Source organism: Pangasianodon hypophthalmus, chromosome 29, assembly GCF_027358585.1.
Source record: "Pangasianodon hypophthalmus isolate fPanHyp1 chromosome 29, fPanHyp1.pri, whole genome shotgun sequence".
In the NCBI taxonomy this organism is placed as follows: domain Eukaryota; kingdom Metazoa; phylum Chordata; class Actinopteri; order Siluriformes; family Pangasiidae; genus Pangasianodon; species Pangasianodon hypophthalmus.
The window spans coordinates 2174226-2191725 of record NC_069738.1 but is presented as its reverse complement, the minus strand read 5'-3'; the positions used below and the strand labels follow the sequence as shown (position 1 = coordinate 2191725).

At 42.7% G+C, this 17500-nt stretch overlaps 1 protein-coding gene across 1 annotated transcript in view; it reads right to left on the bottom strand.

The window, feature by feature from the left end:
• The window catches only part of elac2 (elaC ribonuclease Z 2), a 16590-nt gene extending 582 nt beyond the window's left edge, over positions 1-16008 (bottom strand). Inside the window, exons 1-23 of the mRNA XM_053231283.1 lie at positions 15529-16008; positions 14040-14090; positions 13881-13951; positions 13662-13726; positions 12292-12349; positions 12091-12159; positions 10820-10945; positions 10637-10692; positions 10493-10551; positions 10305-10377; positions 9773-9885; positions 8955-9050; positions 8123-8261; positions 7858-7943; positions 6444-6565; positions 5489-5585; positions 5246-5384; positions 4470-4508; positions 4169-4278; positions 2645-2744; positions 2398-2518; positions 2021-2099; positions 936-1080 (exon numbers count right to left, since the gene is read on the bottom strand). Coding sequence (XP_053087258.1) covers positions 936-1080; positions 2021-2099; positions 2398-2518; positions 2645-2744; positions 4169-4278; positions 4470-4508; positions 5246-5384; positions 5489-5585; positions 6444-6565; positions 7858-7943; positions 8123-8261; positions 8955-9050; positions 9773-9885; positions 10305-10377; positions 10493-10551; positions 10637-10692; positions 10820-10945; positions 12091-12159; positions 12292-12349; positions 13662-13726; positions 13881-13951; positions 14040-14090; positions 15529-15806 — 2292 coding nt within the window. The 5' untranslated portion in view covers positions 15807-16008. The remainder of the gene's footprint in view (positions 1-935; positions 1081-2020; positions 2100-2397; positions 2519-2644; positions 2745-4168; positions 4279-4469; positions 4509-5245; positions 5385-5488; positions 5586-6443; positions 6566-7857; positions 7944-8122; positions 8262-8954; positions 9051-9772; positions 9886-10304; positions 10378-10492; positions 10552-10636; positions 10693-10819; positions 10946-12090; positions 12160-12291; positions 12350-13661; positions 13727-13880; positions 13952-14039; positions 14091-15528) is intronic.
• Positions 16009-17500: the final 1492 nt, after the last annotated feature.

The window sequence follows — 17500 nt, the reverse complement described above, 5'->3', positions numbered from 1 at the left end:
GTAGGAAGTGATGTGAGGTAAGAAGATTCAAGGCAAGAAAGGTATAAAGGGGTGTATGAGGCGAGTGAGGTACGAGGTAAGGGGTTAATAAAGCAAAGGGGGGTATGAAGGAAAAGGAATATGAGGTGAAGGAGTAATGAGGTAAGAAAGGATGAGGCAAGGAGGTAGTGAGGTAAGGGGTTTATGAGGCAATGCGGTATGAGATAAGAAGAAATGAGGCAAGGGAAATTAAGAGGTTATAGGAAAAAAGGGCAAGAATCAAGGGGGTATGAAGTGAGGGGGAACCTGGTAAAGAAGTATGAGGTAAGGGGGTAATGAGGTAAGAGTGTATAAATTAAGGAGAGACATGGCAAGGGTAGTTATGAGATAAGGAGGGATTGTGGTGAGGTGGGTAAGAAGCACGGGGGTATATATCAGGAGGGGTAATGAGGTAAAAAGGGATGAGGCGAGGAGGGTTATGAGGTGAGGGGGTACAAGATAAGGGGGTAATGAAGCAACAGAGGCAACAAAGTAATGGGGTAATACGTTAAAGAGGGATGAGGCAAGGGAGTAAAGAAGAACGACGAAGAAGGGGTTAAGGACAGATGAGGTGAGGTTGGTTATGAGGTAAACGGGTACGAGGTAAGGAGAGATGAGGCAAGGGGGTATAGGATAAGGGGTAATGAAGCAAGAGGGGTATGAGGTAAAAGGGTAACATGGTATGGAGGAATGAGGTGAGGGAGAAACAAGGTAAAGGGGTATTAGGTGAAAGGTGAGGAGTTAAGGCTGTGAGGAAAGAAGGGATGAGGTGAGAGGGTAACAAGATGAGGAGGGTAAAAGGTGGAGAGGTTATGAGGTAAGGGTTATACGGTGATGGAGGTACGAGGTGAAGGAAGGAGTGAAGCAAGGGGGTATGAAGTGAAGGGGTATGAGGTGAGATTTTTTTGTTTCCTCACTCTCATGTGGTCGAAGGCGATGCCCACTCGCTGGTTAAAGTCGGAGCTGAAGAGCGGGATCTTGGCGTATCTCTGACTGAAGTGGTTCAACATGATAAACTCAGCGTTCATACTCATCCCAATACCGATGGCCTGAGACGTCGTACTGCAGGGGGACCACACACACACACACACACACACACACACAGAGCAACTGAGCAGAATCATCACGTGAGATGAGTACGGGTGGAACGATACATCGTGACAGGATGCACCGAGATGCAAAAATGTGACGATGTGCATCAGGTGCACGTGAGATTCACATCCTCAAATGTTACTTATGCCATAATGTAATGCAGTTGCACTGTTTGAACACCAGGGGTCCCAATCTGCACAACCCTTAGAGTTAAAATATAGACCGGTCACATGATCTCGTTCTTTCTCGGACACCCTGCGAGATCGGCGCTTGTGAAGTCCGATAGCTCCGGACCGCAACGACAAACACGCGTTATACGTCATACGGTCACACGACCAGGTTATAAAGATTAAAAAGCGCTCTTCAGTAGCTTTCAAACACAGTTTCAAAGACGGTGTGTTTCTTCAATCAAACTTTTGGGAGAATTTATAAAAATAAAAAATACTTATATATTTTTTTAAGATAATGGTGACCCTGTAGTACATTTTGTTTACAATATTAAACCTCTGTTTCTAGCAATTTTTGATTTATTGAGTTTTGTACAGACAAAAATGCACATGGTCTTGCACTGTTTATGATTCAGAAATATAAAAAAGGAGTTTTTTCAGTCAATTTTTCTTGATTCAGATTTTTTTCAAATAATCTGAGAAGCGTGCTGAATCAAAATCGTGACGCCAGTATTGTGAACTGAATCGTCACCTAAATATATCGTTACACCCCTAGAGATGAGTGTGTATATGTCGCTGTGTGTTGGGAATGCACATGCGAGGTGTGTGTGTTTGCATGCATTTGCGTATTAAGTGTTCATATGAATGTGTAATTGCATATCATGTGTGTGAATGTGTTTGTATGATGTGTGTATGCAATTGTGGTATGTGAAATGAGTGTGTGTGTGTGTGTGTGTGTGTACCTGTGTCTTTTCTCCATGGCCTCCTCTTCCATGCCGTCCTCTAGTGTTGCCTCATGGATTAACAATGTCGCATTCTTTCCTGCAACACACACACACACACACACACACACACAAAAACGCATGCGTACTCTGTAATGCAGAGGGAGTGATGGAGTGTGTGTGTCTCTCTGGAGTTGTTAGTGGAGTTTGGGCTGATCAATAACTCTGTGTTTGTGTGTGTGTGTGTGTGTGTGTGTGTGTGTGTGAGAAAGAGATAGAAACACACCTCACAAACACACCACAGTCTTAAACACTGTGTATTCCAGCTCTATTGATTAAACCAGAGAGAGAGAAAGAGAGTATGTGTGTGTGTGTGTGTGTGTGTGTGTGTTTCTCACCCATCTGTGTGAGTGTGTTACATGGCATGGTGTCTCCAGAGAAGACAAGCTGCCAGCCAGACTGATGGGTCAAACTGCAGGCGTATGCGTTCTTACAGTGCCGCACCAAACACGTCTGAAACTGTCACACACACACACACACACACACACACACACACACACACACAGAGAGAGAGAGAGAGAGAGAGAGAGATCTAAAACCAGCACATGATTAATACACTTTACTGTGATGGAGTCTTATCTCTACCTTAGCGAGGTCGTTCTTCTTAAGCAGAGCCTGAATGAAGGATTTGGTCTTGAACTTGGGCATTTCAGCTCCCTCACACAGATACTTCGCAGGGATGAAGCTGATAAACAAACACACACACACACACACACACACACACTGTATTAACTCTAGAGCCCTGACCAAGTGTGTTAACTCTAAAGCCCTGACCAAATAACTCCAGAGCAGTTTTCAACTGCTTTACCTCTAGAACCCTGAGCAACTGCATGAACTCTACAGAGCCCTGACCAACTACCTCTAGAACCCTGACCAACTGCATGAACTCTATAGAGCCCTGACCAACTACCTCTAGAACCCTGACCAACTGCATGAACTCTACAGAGCCCTGACCAACTACCTCTAGAACCCTGACCAACTGCATGAACTCTACAGAGCCCTGACCAACTACCTCTAGAACCCTGACCAACTGCATGAACTCTACAGAGCCCTGACCAACTACCTCTAGAACCCTGACCAACTGCATGAACTCTACAGAGCCCTGACCAACTACCTCTAGAACCCTGACCAACTACATGAACTCTACAGAGCCCTGACCAACTACCTCTAGAACCCTGACCAACTGCATGAACTCTACAGAGCCCTGACCAACTACCTCTAGAACCCTGACCAACTGCATGAACTCTACAGAGCCCTGACCAACTACCTCTAGAACCCTGAGCAACTGCATGAACTCTACAGAGCCCTGACCAACTACCTCTAGAACCCTGATCAACTACATGAACTCTACAGAGCCCTGACCAACTACCTCTAGAACCCTGACCAACTACATGAACTCTACAGAGCCCTGACCAACTACCTCTAGAACCCTGACCAACTACATGAACTCTACAGAGCCCTGACCAACTACCTCTAGAACCCTGACCAACTACATGAACTCTACAGAGCCCTGACCAACTACCTCTAGAACCCTGACCAACTACATGAACTCTACAGAGCCCTGACCAACTACCTCTAGAACCCTGACCAACTGCATGAACTCTACAGAGCCCTGACCAACTACCTCTAGAACCCTGATCAACTACATGAACTCTATAGAGCCCTGACCAACTACCTCTAGAACCCTGACCAACTACATGAACTCTATAGAGCCCTGACCAACTACCTCTAGAACCCTGAGCAACTACATGAACTCTATAGAGCCCTGACCAACTACCTCTAGAACCCTGAGCAACTGCATGAACTCTATAGAACCCTGACCAACTACCTCTAGAACCCTGACCAACTGCATGAACTCTACAGAGCCCTGACCAACTACCTCTAGAACCCGACAATAATTCCAGACATGTCCGGTGTCTGACCCAAAATCAAATCTTCATGTACTTGCCAGTGGCATCCTGATCACTTCCAGCTTTAGGCAACAGTCCCACCTACTAACTTTTGAAGGTGTCTGTGTGACATCACTGAAGAACTGGGTGTGGTTAGAGGCAGGTAAGAACAACACACTGGGTGTAGTGTATGCAGTGTGGTTTAGGACAGAGCCCTTACTTGACATGGCTGAGGATCTCCTGGCAGTGATCGTGGTACTGATTGAGCCACGTCATGATCTGAGCAGGAGCTACCAGATACACAGGAGTAAAGGCTTTACCCATCATCCTCTGCAGACAGACAGAGAGAAGATCATTTACACATCACTGAGAGTGTGTCTAATGGAAACTGTGTTTTTAAAACAGAGCAAGCAGGTGCTCAGGTGTGTGGCAGTGTGTGTAGTGATACTGAGTCATAAGGGAGGTGTTGAAAGATGGAGGGATCTGGTAAAGATTTATTCTGGACTAATAAGTGCACTTACCAGAGCTCGCTCTCTCTGCAGCAGCAGGTTAATTAATCCCTAATGAAATAAAAAAAACGCACAAGTTACATATATTAGTGTCCAAGTTAACCTCATAAACACATTTACACACTAAACTACTTCATACTGCTGAGAACAATCAGGAGAAAAATAAAACTAGAAGCAGTAACACCGGCTAGCGTTAGCTCATCAGCATTAAACCCAAAAAGCAAGACAATGACTTTTTGTTAGCATCATGCTAGTCACTGACGTGAAGAGCAGCAGTGTATCGATACAAACACTGTTCAAAACTGGCTAGATTTATTAGTGAATAATACTTTTAGCTAACTAATATTACTGCACACAGGACCAGGCAGTTTGAATTATGCCAGCACCGTCCAGTTCAGAGTTCTTCTCAGCCCATCGCTGATCCAACTCAAATGGCAGATCCCGCAAGCCGAGCAGATCCCGAGCAGATCCCACACACAGAGCAGATCACACACGCAGAGCAGATCCCGAGCAGATCCCGCATGCCGAGCAGATCCCACACTCCGAGCAGATCCCAAGCAGATCCCACACTCTCAGCAAATTCCGAGCAGATCCCACAAGCTGTGCTGATCCCGAGCAGATCCCACACGCTGCACTGATCCCACAAGCCGAGTAGATCCCACACGCCGAGCAGATCCCGAGCAGATCCCACACGCCGAGCCAGTGAGGGCGTGTGTGTGTGCGTGTGTGTGTGTGTGTGTGTGTGTGAGAGAGAGAGAGAGAGAGAGAGAGAGAGAGAAAGCACTCACCGTGTGATGATCAGCGTGAATATGAGACACGAACACTGTGGACAACTTGGCCAGCATCTCATCCACGCCGTTCCCATACTGACGGCACAACTGTCCAAACGTGCCTTCTCCACAGTCCAACAGCAGAGACTGGGTGGAGCTACGAAACACACACACACACACACACACACACACACAGTATTAACAGTTAGAAAGTAAACACACACACTTCATGTTAGCATGTGTAACAGTACATTTCCCTACCTGATATTAACCAGAGTGCCGCTGACGTTCCTGATCTTCATGGGCAGAGCTGATCCTGTGCCCAAAAACACCACCTCAGGGTACCGCTCTACCTTACCTACACACACACACGCGCACACACACGCACACACGCGCACACACGCGCACACACACGCGCACACACGCGCACACACGCGCACACACGCGCACACACACAAAGTCTAGATTAGCGCAATGTGAGGTCTGGAATTTAAACTCAAAATTAACTCAGTCTTAAATCTATAAACTCTGTAACTGAAATACTAGCTCAAGCTTACATCTATAAAGTCTGGATTTAAACTCTAGCTAGCTCAGTCTTAAATCTGGGATTTAAACTCTAGATAAGCACAATGTGAGGTCTGGAATTTAAACTCTAGATTAGCACAATGAAGTCTGGGATTTAAACTCTAGATTAGCACAATGTGAGGTTTGAGATTTAAACTCTAGATTAACTCAGTCTTAAATCTATAAACTCTGTAATTGAAACACTAGTTCATGCTTACAGCAATCAATTCTGGATTTAAACTCTAGCTTGGCCAGTCTTAAATCTGGGATTTAGACTCTAGATTAGCACAATGTGAGATCTGGGATTTAAACTCTACATTAGTAAGATGTAGTTGTTTGTCAGAGTTTCTGGACTGAGACTGGATGAAAGAGAGCGGAGTATAATCACACTGAAACACCACACAGTGAGCCTGAGACGCGAACGAGTGAACGAGGGTCAGCTGAGGTCACGGCTGAGAAAATTAAACGCCACCCAACATCAGTCTTCCTGTCCATCTCTCTCTCTCACTCTCTCTCTCACTCTCTCTCTCACTCTCTCTCTCACTCTCTCTCTCACTCTCTCTCTCACTCTCTCTCTCACTCTCTCTCTCACTCTCTCTCTCGCGCGCTATCTGTCTCTCCATCTCTCCGCACGGATGGATGATGACCTCACCGGACAGAACGGCGGAGTCCGTGGTCTGGAAGTGTTTACACTCCTCCACTTCCTGCAGGAAATTTGGCACCTCCGCCGCCTCCTTAATGAATTCCTCTCGGTCACAGGTGGGGATGGCATCACTACACACACACACACACACACACACACACACACACACACACGTCTGAGCAGTTCTGACAGAAATCTAATAGCTTAAAGCCACTGAAGCCAGTCCATCTCCTATTTGGAGACAAATGTGTTAGGACAGAGAGAACTGTATCTAATCTAATGTCTTTCTGCTGTAAATCCTCTCTGCCTGGATTTGGGACTCGAGTTTAATGCTTATTCTGGATTTTTTTTTTTTGAAGCCCTGCTAGATAAGTATAATATAGAATTAATATTCAAAATAATCTTCATTTCAATTAATTTGCCTGTATGTGTGTGTGAGTTCTCTACAATCGAGTGTAATCTAAAGCAGTTCACATTAAGATGGAGTGTGTAGTTTTACCTCTAATACAGTAGAATCCGGAGCAGAGATTGTAAACTCTGGATTAGTGTAATCCTGAACCCTGATTCCCAGCTCAGTGGGGGATGATTTAAACCTGAAGCTTTAAGTGAAGCAGAGAACTTCACCTAGTCCAGATTAGTAAAATCTAGGGTTGAAAATCAGTCTTCTAGACGAGAGCAACACTGGGGTCTAGAATTTAAACTCTAGATTAGGTCTGAAATATGATAGCTAGAATCTTGGATTAAACTTTTAACTCAGGATTAAAATAATCAGAGTCTGGAATTTATACTCTAAATTTAGTGCAATGTGGGATAAAGAATTTAAACTCTATGCAAGTCTGATTTGAACTCTAGATTAGTGCAGTGTGGGGTCTGAAATATGAACTCGGGATAGGAGGACTGGGATTTTTAACTCCAGATTAGCATAATCTAGAGTCTGGAATTTACACTACAGATTATTCTAGATTAGAGTAAACTGCTGTCTATAATTTAAACTCTAGATTTCTTTAAATTATTATAATCTGGATTATGGAATTTAAACAGATCAAAACATACTGTTTGGATCTGTAAAGGATGACTGGAAATTAAAGTCTAGATTACTCTAGATTAGTGCAATCTGGGGTCTGGCATTTAAACTCTAGATAAGTGCAATTTAAAGGTCTGAATTTAAAGTGTAGATTAGCATGGAAAGGAAATACTTGATTAGCTCAATCTGAAGTCGGGATTATTATCTCTAGACGTCACATAACCCTAGATCAGTGCAATCTGAAGCCTGGATTATTACCTCTAAATTAGCGCAATCTGAAATCTGGCATTTAAACTCTAGATTAGCGCAGTCTGGGTTAAGGTATTTAACTCTAGTTCAGTGCAATGTGAAGGCTGGAATTTGAGCTGTAGATCAGTTAGGATCGAGACAGACTCTCACCGCTGCCACTCCGCTTTGGGTCTGAGCTGGAACTTGAGCAGACACTCCGCTCTGATGTTGGGCACATGCAGCGCAGCCTGAGACTCCTACAAACAAACAGGTAAACAAACAGGTAAACAAACAAGTCATCTTGTTGATGCTGGAAGTAACCACCAGCTGAGAAAACCATATTCCTGACACTGAGATGATGCTGCTGTATCGATCTAAACGTCCTGCTGGTACTTTACGTCGTTATCTTCTGAAATAACACACAGTTCTGATTCACCTTGGAGGTGTAGCGCTGCAGCTCGGGGAAGATGTCCGGGTGGATCAGGTTCAGCTGCGTTTGGATCTTGTGGCTGCGGACGTTGTGGATGGTGGAGACCTGCTCGTTCATGATCAGGTGCTCCGTACTGGAGGAGAACCTGACACACACACACACACACACACACACACACACATTCCTGAACTGAGCGAAAGTATTTTTAAAGTATCTTGACTAAAACACAGAGACTACTAAAGCTCGTCATTAAATTATCCTCAGGGCAGGACCGTGCCTGGTGACGGTTAACCCACCGACTGGTTAAAATAAAAAAAATTTAAAAAATTAAAAAAAATTTTAAAAAGTTTACCACCAAAATTGTTCTTATATGTTGATTTATTTCGTGCAAATCAGTAGCAGGACACTGATGTTCCAAAACGTGAACATAATGAGGCTTTTAAACACAGACATGCATGATGTCATGTCCTACATTAATACCACATTTATTAACCAAGCATAAGTGAGATTGTTCTAGAAACTAGCTGCGCTGCTTCAAAGCGCTTGCGGTGGGCGGGGCTCTGTGGGCCGTTTCGGTAGTTTGTACGAAAAGTCTTGTTTATGTAGCCTTGGTTATGAAACATAAAAAAAATTTAAAATAAAAAAGAATAACTGTGCACACCTTTCTCAGTTTTCGTAGCAGATCAGTATTAGCGACAAAGTACCATAACGCGAATGTGCAAAGCCTCTGTTAAAGTTTAACTGTTTATGACTGGGTAAGACAGTGTGTGTGTGTGTGTGTGTGTGTGTGTGTGTGTGTGTGTGTGTGTGTGTGTGTGTCCTCTTAAAGGGACGGTACCTCTCCATCCAGCGCTGGTACTCCGGCGTCTTCAGCACCGACTCCGGGGTCATGTGCACCACCAGGGCGGCGCCCTCCGAACCCCCAGTCTGATACCTAACACACACACACACACACACACACACACACACACACACACACACACACAGAGTCAGTGCACGACATGGTAGTACACACCTAAAACACAGACCAAAAATCAAACATTAAGCACGGGGGAGTTTTGTTACCGTACCGTCTTTTCTATTCCAGTAATTCCCAAATTTGGAAAATGATGACATCCGTCGAGTGAATTTATCAATGGGAACAAATTAACATCTGTCAGGATACAGGTGTGGGGGGAAAAAGGGTGGATATGGTTGCTATGGTGACTTGAATAACTTTGAAGTCTGTCAAACCTGGCCTGTTTTGTTTTATGTACACTTCCTATTAAATTTCGTTGCATCCTCTTTAATGTAATTGTGCTTCCTATTTGCTTCCTGTTTGTTTCTTTGTTTGTTTTTTGAAGCTGTTAGTGATGTTTGGGGGCGGAGCTGCAATAAACAAAAATCCTGACATTGTTGCTGTCACCTTAGCGTGAAATTACACAAGTTAAGCTAAAACTAAGCGGTAAATTTATCAACAGGGAAAATATACACACTGAAGAAGAAGGGAGAAAATACTGGACCTTGAGGAACACCTCATGGATTTACACGTCAAAGTTTTCCAGACGGATCGACGTTAGAGCTTCGTCATCATTCGTTGTTTTGTTTACATTTTGTCATTTAGTGTTTTTTAAGGTTTTAACTTTAATGGTTAAGAGGAAGTGAAGATGACGTCACCTTCCGAGAATCTGATTGGTGCATAGCGGCTGAACAAACTCTTCAGAGGGACAGTCGATCACCAGGAACACAGGGCCCGGATCGGCTGGAGTGCACACTTCATCTGGCTGGATCTGAAACACACACACACACACATACACACACACACACGGTTCATCCCAAATCTCATCACTCATGCAGCACACCTCAGCAAAGACCAGCCATGCTAATAACGGGAGACTTTTAAAGTTTGCTAATAATATATATGTAGATAGTGTGTGTGTGTGTGTGTGTGTGCGCTATCAGCTAGATAGTTTGCAACAACCAAATGCATTGGAGCAAAAAGTTAAATAGGAATTAAATGTTAAAAAGTAGAGAACTGATGTAAAAAGCAAAAGCCGATCTAGCAAGAAAAGTCTAACATAGCAAGGTAAAGCTAATCTCGAGAGTGAAAACTAACCCTGAAATTGAACTTTAATCTGTTATATCTTAGAACATGTTACATCTCTGTTACGAAAGTTACGATGATTATGACGTAACTGCAGGATTTTACCTCCTTGCCTTCGTAGGTGATGCTTTTCCCGTCTTTTAAGGCGGATATGAGCGGTCCGATGGCCGCCGTTCCTCTGTGAGTGAACCACAGGACCGTGTTAGTCACCTACACTAGCAGCGTTCTATAAACACACAACGCAAAGACTCTGTAGGATAAAAGATAAAGAGAATAAATGTAGAAACACTCACACAGGAAGTCCCAGCTCTTTGGCTTTGTGCACCAGGAAGTTGCCTTTTTTCGGGTGCAGCTGCGAGTGAACACAGCAGAGAGTAATCAGAGCTTTACTCAGTCTCGACGTAAAGACAGGAAGTGATGTCATGACTGATTATTACCTTACACACGTAAGCCACCACCAGCGAGGGGTCCCGCGTGCTCCTCTCTCTGCGTTCTGACATTAAAACACATCACACACACATTTAAAAAAAAATGTCCATACACACGATTAAGTAAAGGAGTGTTATAAACATGTTATAAACATGTTATAAATAGTATTAGAACACAGCCGGTGTCAGTACCAGGGCTTTCTGAGCCATCACTCGCTCTCTCCTCACACTCGTCTCTCTGCCACAGTTCCTTCCGCTGGCCACGCCCACTGCCACTCCCACCACTGCCACGCCTCATCCGCTCTGAACTCCGCTCGGCTACACACAGACACACACACACACGATCAGACAAAGAGAGAGAGACAGAGAGACACAGACAGGGAGAAAAAGACAGACAAAAATCAAGACATGTACATGTGATGAGTACAATGATGAGTATATACAGTACGTGTGATGAGTACGATGATGAGTATATACAGTACGTGTGATGAGTATGATGATGAGTATATACAGTATGATGATGAGTATATACAGTACGTGTGATGAGTACGATGATGAGTATATACAGTACGTGTGATGAGTATATACAGTACGTGTGATGAGTATGATGATGAGTATATACAGTATGATGATGAGTATATACAGTACGTGTGATGAGTACGATGATGAGTATATACAGTACGTGTGATGAGTACGATGATGAGTATATACAGTATGATGATGAGTATATACAGTACGTGTGATGAGTATGATGATGAGTATATACAGTATGATGATGAGTATATACAGTACGTGTGATGAGTACGATGATGAGTATATACAGTACGTGTGATGAGTACAATGATGAGTATATACAGTACGTGTGATGAGTACGATGATGAGTATATACAGTACGTGTGATGAGTACGATGATGAGTATATACAGTACGTGTGATGAGTACAATGAGTATATACAGTATGATGATGAGTATATACAGTACGTGTGATGAGTACGATGATGAGTATATACAGTATGTGTGATGAGTACGATGATGAGTATATACAGTACGTGTGATGAGTACGATGATGAGTATATACAGTACGTGTGATGAGTATATATGAGCTGGGTAGATGGTAGTATGGTCATGAGTATATATGTGTGTTGAGTGTGATTATGAGCATGATGATGTGTATGTAAGAGTGATGAGTATAGTAATGAGTATGCATAAGCCATATAACAGTGAATATGTTGAGTATGATAATGAGTATGACAAACATGTGTGTGATGAGTGTGTATGAGTGACGATGAGAATGACAGTGAATATGTTCGTCATTATGACGATGAGTATGTATAATTATGATGAGTATGTACGAGTGATGAGTATGTATGTGTGTGAATATGTACGAGTGATGAGTATGTATATGTGTGAGTATGTATGACTGATGCATACTTGCACACTACCGTGCTCAGAGTGAACACTAACCGAATAAGGGCACTTGGCTGACGGTCATGGTGTCGTCTTTATACTCGGGCTCGGTGTACGGTCTCACAGCTGCACTCAGTAAACACACACACACACACACAAACACACACACACACACACACACAGATTATCTCTAAACTGTCTAATCAGAGGGGTTTACTCTCAGTCTCAGATCAGACAGTATGGACAGAACGCTCTTACACAGTCTGATGTCGTCCAGAGGCCCGGAGAACACTCGGATAGCATTCAGATATTTCTCCTGAAAAACAAAACAGATAAAGAAATGTTTGTCTGATCACTGCTGCTATGCTAACACTAGTTTCTGCTAGCGTTTCAATTCACTCAGCTGTCATTCAGTGAGTCAGTGACGGAATCAGTGAATCTTTTAGCCATGACCAAGACTCGCTCTCCTGTCTTTCAATGAGTCAGTGTTTGAATCAGTGAATCCTTTAATTAATGACCAAGATTCGATCCTCTGTTGTTCAGTGAATCTTTCAATCATGACCAAGAGTCACTCCTCTTCAATTCACTGAATCAGTGTTTGAATCACTGAATCATTCATTCGAGGCAGAGTCACTCCTCTTCAATTCAATGAATCTGTGTTTGAATCAGTGAATCTTTCAATCATGACCAAGAGTCACTCCTCTTCAATTCACTGAATCAGTGTTTGAATCACTGAATCATTCATTTGAGACAGAGTCACTCCTCTTCAATTCAATGAATTAGAGTCTGAATCAGTGAATCATTCATTCGAGGCAGAGTCATTCCTCTTCAATTCAATGAATTAGAGTCTGAATCAGTGAATCATTCATTCGAGGCAGAGTCATTCCTCTTCAATTCAATGAATTAGAGTCTGAATCAGTGAATCATTCATTCGAGGCAGAGTCATTCCTCTTCAATTCAATGAATTAGAGTCTGAATCAGTGAATCATTCATTCGAGGCAGAGTCACTCCTCTTCAATTCAATGAATTAGAGTCTGAATCAGTGAATCATTCATTCGAGGCAGAGTCATTCCTCTTCAATTCAATGAATCAGTGTTTGAATCACTGAATCGTTCATTTGAGACAGTCACTCCTCTTCAATACAGTGAATCAGATTTTGAATCGGTGAATCGTTTATTCGACGCAGAGTCACTCCTCTTCAATTCACTGAATCAGAGTTCGAATAAATGAATCTTTTCATCATGATTCACTCCTCTTTCGTTCAGCAGATCAGGTGAGTCAGTGAGTTGAATCTCGCTCAGTCTGCGCTAGTGATGTTCAGTGTTTCAGTGCATACTGTAGTGTGAAAATGGACATACGACCATATGATAAAATAACACAACAATTATTTGAGCTTACTTGACTCCACTCATTTGTTTTCTGTTTTAGACACCATGCTGCACATTTGGGCAAACAAATCAGTGAACGAATCCAAACAAATCATTTAACTGAACAGAATCAAATGACTCGAGTGACTGACAATGACTAAAACAAGATGTGTGATCCTTCTGAGATTATCTCGCTGTCTTTTTTTTTGACAGCAGTTGACGTCGAAAGGAGACATGAGAGAGACAGAAACATGCACACACCAGCTGTGGAGGTCCGGACATCACACACTCCGGGACTCCAGTGTCCTTTAGCGTGAGAATCATTCCTGCAAAACAGAAATGAAGTTAAACTCAAGCAGCAACATGCAAACAATATGCAGCTATTCTGCTAGGAAATTACAGAACGTTCCTGATTAAGGAATCAGTGTGTTTCTGAGATTGTGTGTGTGTGTGTTTTTGTGTGTGTGTGTGTGTGTGTACCTGAAAGTCCTCCTACAGTGTCCCAGCTCATGCGAGTCAGGAAGATGTTGTCCAGGCGAGCAGCTCTCAGTCTGAACCATAAACACAGAAACATTTGTGTGTGTGTGTGTGTGTGATCAGACAAGGCATGTAATATTATTATTCACACACTTGACTCACTTGTGTTCCTGCATCAGTCTCTGTGTTCCCTCTCCACAGTTAAACAGATATCTGGTTAAAACAAAAATAAAAAAAATTTAAAAAAAACACAATGTTCATTAAAGTTATTTGACTGAACGTCATTACTGATGGTGTTTATTTATTTATTTATTTATTTATTTATCACAAAACTGAGGTCAAAGTTCAGGGTCAGCCATCAAGAAAGTCCTGAGATTTCACCTCTTCGCCATCAAATAAACAATCTGGGACTTTTCTTAATCCTCTTGCACCCTATTTAGTGCACTACATGTTCACTAGGGCTTCGGTATAGTGTATATCCTTCCCTAAGTGCAGCACGTATAGTATAAAATATCATAACAGACTCCACATGGTGTGTAAAAAAAAAAACAATCCAGAATAAAACAACCACGATGAACTGATTGGGTTTTAAAAATCTCAGGTTTTTCCTCACAGAGGAAGGTTGTTACACGTGACGTCACAGAGTGCAGATGTTGATGACAGAGGTTAGAGGAGAATGTCCAGACTGATCTGAGCTCACAGGAAGACTACGATCACTCAAATAGCCACTTTTTACAATCATGGTGAGCAGAAAAGCATCACAACACATCGAACCTTCAGACAACAGCAGAAGACCACGTCAGGTTCCAGCCCTGCGAGCCAACAACAGGACTCTGAGTCTACAGTGGACGCAGGACGCAACCTGCCTCGTCATCAGTTCAGGCTGGTGGTGGTGGTGTAATGCTGTGGGGAATGTTTTCTTGGCACTCATCCAGGCTTCAGTAGCAACCGCGCATCGTTTGAACCACACAGCCGTGTGGAATCATGCCAAGTGGGGTTGCTGTTATTATTATTATTATTATTATATTCCTAATAAAGTGGCCGGTGCTGTTTACTTCAGCACTAGTTTATTTTCAGCTCCCTGGAGTTCTACACCCTACGCAACCACATGTCCACATGCCTGTAGGGAGTGTGTGCAGTTGATGATGATGAAGATGAGGATGATGAGAATAATGAGGATGAAGATGATGAGAATGGTGATAATAATGAGGATGATGAGGATGATAAGGCAGAGGATGATGAAGAAGAGGATGATAATGAGGATGATGAGGATAATGAAGATGATAAGGAGGAGAAGGAGGAAGATAATGAAGACGATAATGAAGATGAAGATGATGATGATGATAATGAGGATGATGATAATGAGGATGATGAGGAGGAGAAGGAGGATGAGGAAGATAATGAAGACGATAATGAAGATGAAGATGATGATAATGAGGATGATGATAATGAAGATGATGAGGAGGAGAAGGAGGATGAGGAAGATAATGAAGACGATAATGAAGATGAAGATGAGGATGATGAAGATGAGGATGATGATGAAGATGCTGATGATGAGGATGAGGATGATGATGAAGATGCTGATGATGAGGATGATAATGAGGATGATAATGAAGATGAGGATGATGAAGATGATGATGAAGATGCTTACCGGTTGTACTCGGAGAAGACGTACAGGGACGCCCCGTTCTCGCGCGCCCCCGCGCCCACCGCCTGCACGTACACGGTGGACGGCCCGTGCAGGTCCGCGTGCTTGCGGCTCTCTCTGGAGCGCACGTGCCGCAGCGTGTCCTTGGGCGGCTTCGGTTTCCGGTTCCTGCCCGCGTCCGTGGCCATGTCAGATCTACACCAGGTCAGAACAGCGGAGACACGGGGAAAGTTCAGCAGGCGACATGCAATCTGTCTGCACCGGGGGAAGGCCACGTGCATAATAAACACACACACACACACACACACACAGTGGCGCGCGCGGGCGGACAGATTATCTCCCTACATCCGCCGCATAAACTTCTAAAAAATAAACACGCTTTAACTAAAGTTTTAAACCTCACTATTCACTCTAACACTCCACAGCACCACACAGGACTGAGGTTGTCACTGCACACGTGACCGTGAGGCTGAGCAGAGGGTTTTCCGGCGCTTGGTGATGACGTCACGCAAGACGTACAACTACCACAACAACACAACGACTGATTGTTTTTGTTTGTTTGTTTGTTTGTTTTTGGTTAGCTGAATAAAAAACACAGGATCTACTTTGTTACACTATGTGCTTAGGATTTAAAATAATAATAATATAAATAATTATAAATAAAAAAAAAACTCTGATTTGACCACTGGGTGTCGCCATCTTTTAAAATAATAATTCATTAAAACTACTACTGCATATTCATGTATTATTGTATTATAAATATCCAGACCTACATTAGGGCTTTGTCTCAAATCAGGCACATCATAACTCACTAGATTCACTAGATTCTGTTATGGACATCTGCACTAGGTAGGGTGCGAAATGTGCCCTAATGAGTCCCTATTGGAAATATAGTGTACTACATACAGTACAAAAGATATCCTATTGCTCTCTGTAATAAAAATAAAATAATAATAATAAAATAAAATAAAAATAGCTACCTAGTGCACTGTGTAGGGCGCAGAAGCTGCTGATTTATACCCTTTATAGTGCACATGTGTAAAATGTGGAACTGAAACTTCAGTCCTCTGTGTAGTGCATTAATTATTGTACAGTGTGGTTTGGGACACGCCCACAGTGTTTATGTTTAAGTGGCCTACATAGTGACTAGGGTGTGTGTATTATATGGTAAGTGTTATTAATTAATTAATCTAATTTCATAGTATATATACTTTTATACTATATTGTACATACATACATACTTAAATAATTTTATACTATATAGTATACTCACTTCATAGTCTATTCATTGTCTGATGTTCTATGTTTGTTTTTTTTATAACACCAGTCAGAAGCAGTGTTCCTAATTTCATTGTATAGAGATATACAATGACAATAAAGGCTTTCATTTCATTCCATTTCTGCAGGTGGATTGATTTTATTGTTGTCAGGAAAAGATTTTAGAGCTGTGAGTGACTGAGTGAGTGACTGAGCTACTATTTCAACATTATCCATCATTTGAATCAAACTAATGTAACAAACCACCTGAACATATAACCAGCAGTCAACATTTCCACTCAGCACAAGCTCTGTTTAATGAAACTCCCTGCTCTCCATGATGTTCCTCTGGCTCTGACACTGCACTAAGCTCCACACCTGAACGGAGAAGAGCTCTTTCATTCTCCACTCCTTCTGCTGGAAGAGTTTCTTTCAAAAGGAGAGAGCCTGGCTAACCTTCCCAACATACCTCCAGTGTTACTGAAGGTCACAGAGTCAGCAGTAAATGATTATGAGCTTGAGTTCGTGTTAGCTGCCGTGGTTTATACCGTCACTTCATTCCCTCGTGTTGCTTAGCTGGTTATAATCTCAGTACAGAGAGCTGCAGCTTAGACATCAACATGAGCAACATGGCAGAAAAGCTGCAGAGAATCCAGCCTGAGGGTCTGTTAGTACAGTTTACACCCAACACCACACGGCTTTACTACAGAACCGTCAA